Source organism: Penaeus japonicus, unplaced genomic scaffold, assembly GCF_977035675.1.
Source record: "Penaeus japonicus unplaced genomic scaffold, GWHDUDI00000001_assembly GWHDUDI00000010, whole genome shotgun sequence".
In the NCBI taxonomy this organism is placed as follows: domain Eukaryota; kingdom Metazoa; phylum Arthropoda; class Malacostraca; order Decapoda; family Penaeidae; genus Penaeus; species Penaeus japonicus.
In genome coordinates, this window is record NW_028234412.1 from 6,755,814 (window position 1) to 6,765,813 (window position 10,000).

Consider the following 10,000-nt stretch of genomic DNA (forward strand, 5'->3'; position numbering starts at 1 on the left):
TGTCTTGATGTAGTTTGGGATGGTGTTTTATACAGTGTGGAATGTCTACAAGTTCTATCTTACTAGACTATTTGTGATGGAGGTTTGTTGTCCTTTGGTAGAAGGAGGATTGCTTGATGCGGAGCTTCTCTCTTTATGGCCAATGTTGTCACTATATTTGGTTTTATGAACTAGAGAAAATAATGTGGACAGTATACAGGAAAAACAATCCAATGATATTAACCCTCTCTGGACGGGTGGTACACTTCTGTACCGCTCATTCAAAAGCCCAGTGGCCGGGCGGCACAATATTGTGCCAGCCATTTAATTGATTTAGGCCTAAGCGCTCGAAAGCCCCGGCATTGTGACATTCAAGGCTGGAATGCCCCCGTCGTGAGTGGGTTAATATTTATAAGGGAGACATTGAAGAAGCACCTGAGAATATGAGTGCTATTACCTTTTACTGTTTGAGATATGAATTAGGTAAATCTTCCTGTTATACATTTAATGACTGAAATTATAGCCCTTTCCTAGTGGCCATCACTTGTATTCTGGCAAGATAAGAGTTTGGGTCAGGTGACTTTTGAGAAGATTTCCACTCATTTGTCACTGACCTTGTGTCAAGCAGTTGAAGGATGTCCATCACAGGTCACAGCAAATTTCAAGTGGATTTGGATAAAGCACAGCCAGTATAATTGTGGGAAGAAAGTCCTGTTTTGAAGCTCATTTCAGTTGACTTCTAAACATTTACTATATAAATCTTACCAGAATATATATGGTTAAAGTTTCCTGGCCTCTGCTTGAGCCACTGTATATGTATCAGTCAGTTTTGAAACAAATCGTATGAAAAGATGAGAAAGAAACTATTCTCGAACTACGCCACTTTAGGTAATCGTTTTCCTTCTCTATCAATTTACTATGCTAGAAAAACACTTGAAATTCCCTTTACTTTACGAAAGATGCCTCACGTTCTCTTCTTTTTCCCATTTTTGAACTGCACACAGGCGCAGGAGGTCCCGGAGTCGCTCCAGAAGCAACGAACGGAAGAGGTCAAGGTAACTGAGATGTGTTTCTTTTCTGAATTTGAGATTAATTTATTAAGTGTACTTTAATTCATGACTAATGTACACAAATATTTATGTGTTTGTTTCTTTAGTTAAGAGTTTTACCTTAAAGTTTGGATTTTTCTCTTTATTTTCCAAGATCAAGAGAACGAGAAAGAGACAGAGACAGGGACAGAGATAGGGATCGGGACAGAGACCGCGACAGGGACCGGGATCGCGGGAGGTCTCGCAGATCCCGATCCAGAGACCGGGATCGCCACAGGTCAAGAAGCAGGGAAAGGAGAAGGTCGAGGTCCAGAGAGAGGCGCTCAAGGTCAAGAGATAGATCAAGGTCAAGGGAGAGAGAGAGGGACAGGAGGTCACGTTCCAGAGACAAAGAGAGGGATAGGAAGAGGAGCAGAAGCAGGTCAAGAGAACGGGAAAGAGACAGGAAGAGGAATAAGAGAAGCAAATCACACTCTCCCGTCAAAGTGAAGCCACCTCCCCCGCCCCCAAAGCCTGTAGAGCCACCACCACCTGAACTGAAGGAGGAAGAGGAGACCGGTCTAGATTTCGATCCTTCGAAGATAGACAAGGTGAGATTGAGTGTGAGAAAATGAGTAGAAAATGAAAATAGATCAAGTTTTTATTATAAACAGTGTCGTTGGCTTTGGAAAAGGTGGAAAAAAGGCAAATGGTACCATTTGAAAATATCTTTCAAATACAGATTATTTTGATATAACATCTTTGCCACCATATGTAATATCAATTGTTTAAAGAAGAAGCTAATGTCTCACACATAGAATGATAATGATGTTTAATTCATATCAAAGTGCATGTAAGAGTATATATACACACATATATACATATATATATATATATATATATATATATATATATATATATATATATATATATATATATATATATATATATACATATACATATACATATACATATGTATATATATAAAACTGCTCATATTTGCTTTTGGGATATGCTTTAGATGAAAATGACTTATCCTTGAAATCTTTTCATGACAGGAGGAAGCAGAGAAACGCCTCGAGGCTGAGATGCAGAAAAGGAGAGAGAGGATAGAGAAGTGGAGAGCTGAGAAGAAGAAACGAGAGCTAGAGGCAGCTAAGAAGGAGGCAGAGAAGGGAACACTAGGAGCAAATGTCCCCAAAGTTTCTATCAAAGCCTGGAGTTTAGAAGACGATGATGAAGAGGAAGAAGGAGAGAGTAGGGAGATGGAGGGAAAAGTAGAAGAGGTGTGTATTTCAGTTTCCTTTTTGTTTGTATTTCATTTAAGCTTTTTATCAGTTTGCTGTGTTTAATTTGTTTATTTTTGGTTTGCTTTGTTTCCTGATCCACTCAATGAATGAGTGTAATTTCATCATCTGGTTATCAATGACATCTTTGAAATTTTAATGTTCTCTGAAATATGCTTATGATGATGATTCCTTTTTTTCTTAGTGATGGAGAAGGAACTTGGAAACAGAATTAGTATTATTTTTGATATATGTATTTTCATTTAACTGGTTGCTGAGGGGGCTATTTTGGCTCCAAATGGTTGAAACACTGGGATTTTTAAATTCGTAAGCCTAACACCTTGGGCTATTTGCCCGCTCTGGCCTTGACCAAGTGCTGTGCACCTGATCACCTGGCGAGCCGGTTAGAAGGATAGCTATGACAAAATAGCTTGTCCCCGGTGGCTGGTCCTGTACCACTCGACATCATATCTTGTCCTCTGGTCTTAACAGGTTAACTCTTGTAAAACAAGAATACGTTTCAAACAAAAACTATTATTATATTATGCAGTTATTATATTTATAAGACTCAGGGCCAAACAGTAATGACAACCTGTTAAAAGTTTTATCAAAGAGGGTGCAATCAACTTTTGTCATAACTTTAGGAGTCTACACTAGTTAAGTGCAGTATTTTATACAATGAATACAAAAAAATGTTGTCACTTATAAAACAAAAAGAAAATTAAAACAGCATTATAATAGCAAATGGATGTATAGATGTCATGGAAATACCTGGAGACTATATTTGTATTTATGGAGAGGAATTCATGACAAGTGGAAATTTATTATCAAGCCTTGAGGTTTTAGAATGTATAAATCTCTAGGTGTTAAGATTTAAAGAGAACAGAAAAAATGAGAAAGTAAAAAGTCAGACTATTTTACATAGATAATCTCCAAATTTTTGAAAAGCAGGTAAAGGGTATCAGAATATTAAATTTGCTATGTAATGTTTGTTTATTTATTTCTACAGGAGGATGAAGTTGATCCTCTTGATGCCTTCATGTCAGGGATTCAAGAAGAAGTGAGAAAAATCAATCGCGTTGATATGCGAGGCGGTGTTATGAAGTCCACCAAACCCATTAGTAAGTTATATTCATTGGCATCTCAATTTCCAGCTTTGTGGTGTATTCTTATATTTGCATAAAATGAGATGGCCACAATGATTAAGTACAATATATTGATGTAAACTACATCCTATACTCAAGTTATAATTCCTAATTTATTAATCTTTTCCCCTCTGGATCTCTCCTCCCCTTAGCGGTAGGTACAGGGGAAGCGGGGGCAAAGAAACCGGTGATCATCATGGGAGTGGCCAAGAAGGTGGACGCTAAGAAGAAGGGTGAGCTGATGGAGCAGAACCAGGACGCACTGGAGTATTCATCGGAGGAGGAGGGAGAGGACCTCAAGGATACCATGGCCAGTATCAACTCAAAGGGCAAAAAGGTGAGGGTGTAACTCATTAATGACATTTCACATGAGTATATAGAAATGAGCTGGCCTAACTCTGCAGGCTTTTCATATGCTGAGGCAGCGCCACTTTGCTATATGCTTGATCACCTGATGAGACAGCCAGAAAAAGCCATGATGAGGCATTCAAGTCACCTGGTGGGAAGACCAGCCAAGCCATAATGTGAATGTCACATCATCCATCATTAACCCTTTGATAATGGTGCGTCACACCCGTGTGACATGGCTAAATGCCCGATGATGGGGTGACGCACCAGTGTGACGTTCCCGATGCAATATTGCATAGGCCCGGCGTAGGGGGCTTCCACTTATCGCTGGGCCTGTTGGGATAGGGTTAAGGGGTTAAATAGTGTGTCATTGATGTCAGGCACAATGGAAATAAACGCTATGGATTTGGTAAGGGGTTTGTTTTCTTTGAGATGAGATGTTTGTTTTGGTGGTAAGCATTGCAGGGGAATGGGTGTCATTTGAATTAGTTGAAATTATTTAAGTGGAAATCTCAGTTTTAGCCAGTGATTTTTGTGGAATTCTCAATATTAAACTATTTAGAGATGTAGAGGAATAAGATAACATTAATGGCGGTTACAACACTTTTATTTTATTTTTCAGGAATTAGTGAAGATTGACCATACAGCGGTTGAGTATGTTCCCTTCAGGAAGGACTTTTATGTGGAGGTTCCTGAAATTGCCAACATGACAAAGGAAGAGGTGGATGCATACAGGTGAGAAGTTCCCATCAGCTGATCTGATGTTACTCTTGATTGGCTTTGAGGTTCGGAAAGATTATTATGCAGGTTTTGTTTCAGAAAGTAATATTCAAATTGTGGTCCTGCAGTCACTCACTCAATTGCAGCTTTTGCAAGTTCTCTCAGTGTTTGTAATATCTTCTGCTACTGCTTTCTTGGTATAGATGTATCTATTGCAAGGATCAGTCATGTACTTTACATGTATTCTATTTTTTGTCACTTTTTTTTTTGCAGAGCGGAATTAGAGGGCATCAAGATCAAAGGTCAGGGTTGCCCTAAACCTATCAAGACATGGGCTCAGTGTGGGGTCAGTAAGCGAATTTTGGAAATACTGAAGAGGTGTAATTACGAAAAACCAACACCTATTCAGGTTCAGGTGAGACAGTTTATGAGAAGAAATTGATTGTTTTTTTGGTTATAATTGTTTTGCTGATATTAACACTTATCTCCAGTAATGGAACTATACAATATATAGCAGACAATCCCCTGAAACTGTAGGCTCATTGATACTTCTTTTTCTACTTACTATTTTTATTATTTTTATTATTATTAGTGCCATTTTTTTGCTGTTGTTAATACTCATGTTATTATTTTGGTCATCGTCTTATATGATAGAGAATGAAACCTTGATAACAGTTTTTGTACCATTATTTATAAAAATCTGTTCTACATGTCAATTGCCTCCTGTCTGCAGGCCATTCCCGCCATCATGAAAGGCCGTGACGTGATTGGCATTGCCAAGACAGGGTCAGGGAAGACCTTGGCTTTCCTCCTGCCTATGTTCCGCCACATCGTCGACCAGCCTCCCCTTGAGGACACAGACGGACCCATAGCTATCATCATGACGCCAACGAGAGAACTATGCATGCAGATAGGTGTGTGAATTGAGTCTAATTTTTATGCATGTGGCCGTAGGGGGTACTGGTTTAGGGTTATAAGATTTTGTTGTAAAAATTTTGATTTGGTGAAATTTCTGGAAGTAACTTGAAGAGTATTTTTATTAGGGATTCAGTCATATAGCATTAGAGGGGATTTTGATTGAAAGTATTTCCAATTAATCACATAGGAAGGAAGCCTTAAGTTTTTGCCTGATTTTGTTGAATGTTGTAAATACAAAAAAAAGTGATAATGTGATGTTCCTCTTCGCAGGAAAGGAATGCAAAAAATTTGCCAAGAACAACCTGCGTGTTTGCTGTGTCTACGGAGGCACGGGAATCTCGGAACAAATTGCCGAGCTGAAACGCGGGGCGGAAATCATCGTCTGCACTCCTGGCCGGATGATCGACATGTTAGCTGCAAACAGTGGCAGAGTGACCAACCTTCGGAGAGTGACATACGTTGTTCTCGATGAGGCTGATCGCATGTTTGATCTAGGTTTTGAGCCCCAGGTTTGTGTTTATTCCGATTGCCTGAAGCGGTATGTTTTATAATTATTTATGATTATTTTTCTCAATGAATATTTGGCTATATGTGGTGGTTTACTGTTAGGACTCTTTATATATCTCCTTTATCAGTAATGTTCAGACCAGTGTCTTTTGATCAGTGAAAAATGAGGTCAATTTTTTTCCTTTCTGATGTCCTACCTATGGTTTATATCAGTAAATTATAATACAAATTTTTACAAAGCCTTTTAGAATTTGACACCATACTAACTAAAATGCAAAATAAAAATGGTAACTTGCTAACTAGCCCCTTTGGAACTCTACTTCCAGGTCATGAGAATAATAGATAACATCCAACCTGGCCGCCAGACGGTTATGTTCTCTGCAACTTTCCCAAGGCAAGTGGAGGCACTGGCCAAGAAGATTCTCACCAAGCCTATTGAGATCACAGTAAGTTTTGGGCTCAGAAGTTCTTGCAACCAATGATCTCTGCCTCTATTTGTTTGTCTGTTTGTTGGATGATGGGCATCAGAGAAGTTTTTGAAAATTATATTCTCAGTCTCTCTCTGTTTGTTTGACTGCGTTTCCTTGTGTTTCTCTCTATCTGTGTCTGTTTTTCTCTGTCTGTCTGTGTTTGTCTGTGTCTATTTTTCTCTGTCTATTTGTCTTTGTCTGTATCTCTTTTCTCTGTTTGTCTGTGTCTGTGTCTTTTTTCTCTCTTGTCTGTTTTTTTCTCTGTCTGTGTGTCTGTGTCTTTTTTCTCTTGTCTATCTGTCTATTTCTGTGTCTGTTTTTCTCTCTGTTTGTCTGTGACTGTTTTTCTTGGCTGTCCATCCATCCATCCATCCATTCTCTCTCTCTCTCTCTCTCTCTCTCTCTCTCTCTCTCTCTCTCTCTCTCTCTCTCTCTCTCTCTCTCTCTCTCTCTCTCTCTCTCTCTCTCTCTCTCTCTCTCTCTCTCTCTCTCTCTCTCTCTCCCTCTCTCCCTCTCTCCCTCTCTCCCTCTCTCCCTCCCTCACTTTTGTTGTTTTCTTTTTCTTTTTCCATTATCCTGTCCCACTCATTCCCTTCTCCCCGTTCACAGGTAGGTGGGAGGTCCATCGTGTGCAAGGACGTGACGCAGGATGTGGTCATGATTGAGGAGGATCAAAAGTTCTTGAAGCTCCTGGAGATCCTTGGGAAGTTCTACGAGAAGGGCCAGACGCTCATCTTTGTGGACAAGCAGGAGAGTGCGGATTCTTTGTTTAAGGTATGGGAACAAAGTCTTTTTTTGCGATTGTGTGTCAGGGATGGCCAAAAGTTAGTTTTCAGTCATTAGAAAGTCACAATATGTACCATATTATTTGACTGATTGACGTGTTTCGCAGGATCTGGTCACTTTCGTACAGCAATTTTTCCTCATGTTGAAATAACGAACTATTTATTCCTGCAATTGTGTAACAAGGGCATCATACCAAATGCTAGTTAGTATCACTTTGATAATGTATCATATATAGAGTGAAAATGTGGCCTGACACAGAAGTGTTAACCCTTCCGAGACAGGCCATATCTAAAGATGCTCAGCTTGGGCTGGGTATCTTAACCCATTCCCGACGAATTCCCGACGGGAAGAAAATGCAAATGCCCGGCGTCCAAAATATTAGAATTGAATGAAGTATGTAGGGCCAAGCAACCCATTTGGCCGCCCCATACTGTGCCCGGCCCGGTAGCTTGTTAAGATGCTTTCTATTATTTTCTAGACTTTTGGCATAAGATATGAGTCTATATTGATATATTAACAAACATACCAATAAGCATTTGGTATAATAGGTTTCATAACTAAAGGAATAAATAGCTTGTAATTTCAGCAAAAGGAAAAATATGGTATGAGAGTGATCTAACTTTTTCACTATTATAAAACACCAATATTATGAACTAATCCGGGTTTTGACCAACACTCAGCAAATAGTTATAACTGTCTTCCTTCTTTGTTTTCAGGATCTCCTTAGTCACTCCTATCGTGCGCTTGTGCTCCATGGAGGTGTCGATCAAATAGACAGAGACAGCACCATCCTAGACTTCAAGGCAGGAAGGGTTCCGATAATGGTTGCGACCTCAGTGGCAGCAAGAGGTCTTGATGTAAAGCAACTTATTCTGGTTGTTAACTTTGACTGTCCAAACCATTATGAAGACTATGTTCACAGGTATGCTATCTTTCTGTGTGTGTGTAATTGTATGTGTGTGTCTTTGTGTTTATATAAATTTTCTTTTAGGGTGGGTGGTGGGTATAAAACCTGGTGTTGCATTACTGAATTTCATGAAATTTTATGAGAATGTCGACGTTCTCATTGTGTATTTTTCACCAATAAAATCACGTAATCTTGTTTATTTTCTTCAGATGTGGTCGAACTGGTCGGGCAGGCAACAAGGGATGGGCATTCACCTTCATCACCACTGACCAGCCCAAATTTGCGGGAGAGGTTGTACGTGCTATGGAGCTGTCAGACACACCTGTACCTGAGGACTTAAAGGTAAGGAAAGGAATTGAAGGATTTAAGGAATTTTTAGAGTATTTATCCATTTATTTGCTTTTTTTTTTTATAGAATTCGTATTATCATCTGTGCATATATGAATCTTTATTCAGGGACTGAAGAATTTGAGGAACTTATGCCATTGAGGACACAGTGTTTTGTTCACACACTTTTTCACCTCTTGTCTTTTATCCTATTCCCCACCATCCAGAAATTCTATGAGGACTACAAGCAGAAGATGGAGGGGGAGGGCAAGAAGGTAAAGACTGGAGGCGGCTTCCATGGCAAGGGATACAAATTTGATGAGTCCGAGGCCAACTTTGCGTCAGAGAAGAAGAAGTTCGAGAAGGCAGCACTGGGTCTGGCCGACTCCGATGATGAGGATATTGAGCAGGACATCGACCAGCAGATTGAGAGCATGTTGAACACCAAGAGGACTGTCAAGGAAATTAAAGTGGTGAGGAGGAAGTTTTCTTTCTTTCTTTCTTTTTCTCTCCTCTATTTCAGTTGTATATTTTCTTTTCTATATTACTTCCCAATTCTATTTCTTCTTTTACTTGGTCTTCTTCTTTTCATTTTGTTTTTATATCATGCCATACTTTTTCTATTTATTTGTCTTTCATGCTTTTTTTAGCAGGATTGCTGATCATATGTGATATCATAGGGTCTTTGCATATCTAATAACCTAGAAAGTCCTAAAATAGCATTTCTGAAAATATATAGACTCTGGTAGCTTGGAGCCATATGCACAAAATAGACCTACAATGAAAGCCCAAAACTAATGACAACATCTTTGCCCCAGACCCCAATGGTAGCTCAGTCCACGGGCAGCACAACCACCACGAGCATACCCGTCGGAGGACCCTCTGCCTCGGACAAACTAGAGCTGGCACGCAAGCTGGCCCAGCGCATCAACTTGCAGCACAACATCGGCAAGGAGGCCAAGGGGGCGAGCCAACAGGCGGCAGAGTTCATTCTCAAGGGAGGAGCCACAATGCAACCCACCATCTCTGCCAAAACAGTGGCTGAACAGGTAAGGTTTGCAGGGTGGGTCAGGATGGGGAAGAAAGGGTGGGTGGGGTTAGGGCAGTTTGTTTATTTTGTTTTGGTTAATTTATTCATATATCAGAAAGTTCATTTGGGTAATTAAGAAATGCAGCGAAAGTATGAAGGTACATATATAGATGAGCTGTGTACACATGTGTATGGAAATGCTCACACTCACAGAAAAACATACAAGCACAAACATACAACATACAACATACACTTAAACAGGCTTGTACAAATATAAACATACACATAGATACACACAGAAATCCAAACATACACGTAAATACATACAGAAATCCAAACATACACATAGATACACCCACAAATCCAAACATACACATGGGTACATACATAAATCCAAACATGCACATGAATACATACACAAATCCAAAATTGCACATGAATACATACACAAATCCAAACATACACATAGATACACACAAATCCAAACATACACATTGATACATACACAAATCCAAACATACACATAGATATACATATAAATCTAAACAT

At 39.5% G+C, this 10,000-nt stretch overlaps 1 protein-coding gene across 2 annotated transcripts in view; it reads left to right on the plus strand.

Annotated features, from left to right (window-relative positions):
- The window catches only part of Prp5 (pre-mRNA processing factor 5), a 12,725-nt gene that overhangs the window by 542 nt on the left and 2,183 nt on the right, over nucleotides 1-10,000 (plus strand). Inside the window, exons 2-16 of one of the 2 annotated variants that reach the window (XM_086540539.1) lie at nucleotides 971-1,034; nucleotides 1,183-1,618; nucleotides 2,066-2,293; nucleotides 3,303-3,414; nucleotides 3,591-3,775; nucleotides 4,409-4,521; nucleotides 4,780-4,921; nucleotides 5,240-5,420; nucleotides 5,695-5,933; nucleotides 6,258-6,377; nucleotides 7,011-7,175; nucleotides 7,904-8,109; nucleotides 8,304-8,436; nucleotides 8,649-8,894; nucleotides 9,240-9,470. In XM_086540539.1, the coding sequence (XP_086396665.1) occupies nucleotides 971-1,034; nucleotides 1,183-1,618; nucleotides 2,066-2,293; nucleotides 3,303-3,414; nucleotides 3,591-3,775; nucleotides 4,409-4,521; nucleotides 4,780-4,921; nucleotides 5,240-5,420; nucleotides 5,695-5,933; nucleotides 6,258-6,377; nucleotides 7,011-7,175; nucleotides 7,904-8,109; nucleotides 8,304-8,436; nucleotides 8,649-8,894; nucleotides 9,240-9,470 (2,801 nt within the window). The remainder of the gene's footprint in view (nucleotides 1-970; nucleotides 1,035-1,182; nucleotides 1,619-2,065; nucleotides 2,294-3,302; nucleotides 3,415-3,590; nucleotides 3,776-4,408; nucleotides 4,522-4,779; nucleotides 4,922-5,239; nucleotides 5,421-5,694; nucleotides 5,934-6,257; nucleotides 6,378-7,010; nucleotides 7,176-7,903; nucleotides 8,110-8,303; nucleotides 8,437-8,648; nucleotides 8,895-9,239; nucleotides 9,471-10,000) is intronic. The other variant, XM_043006540.2, reaches the window with a different exon arrangement.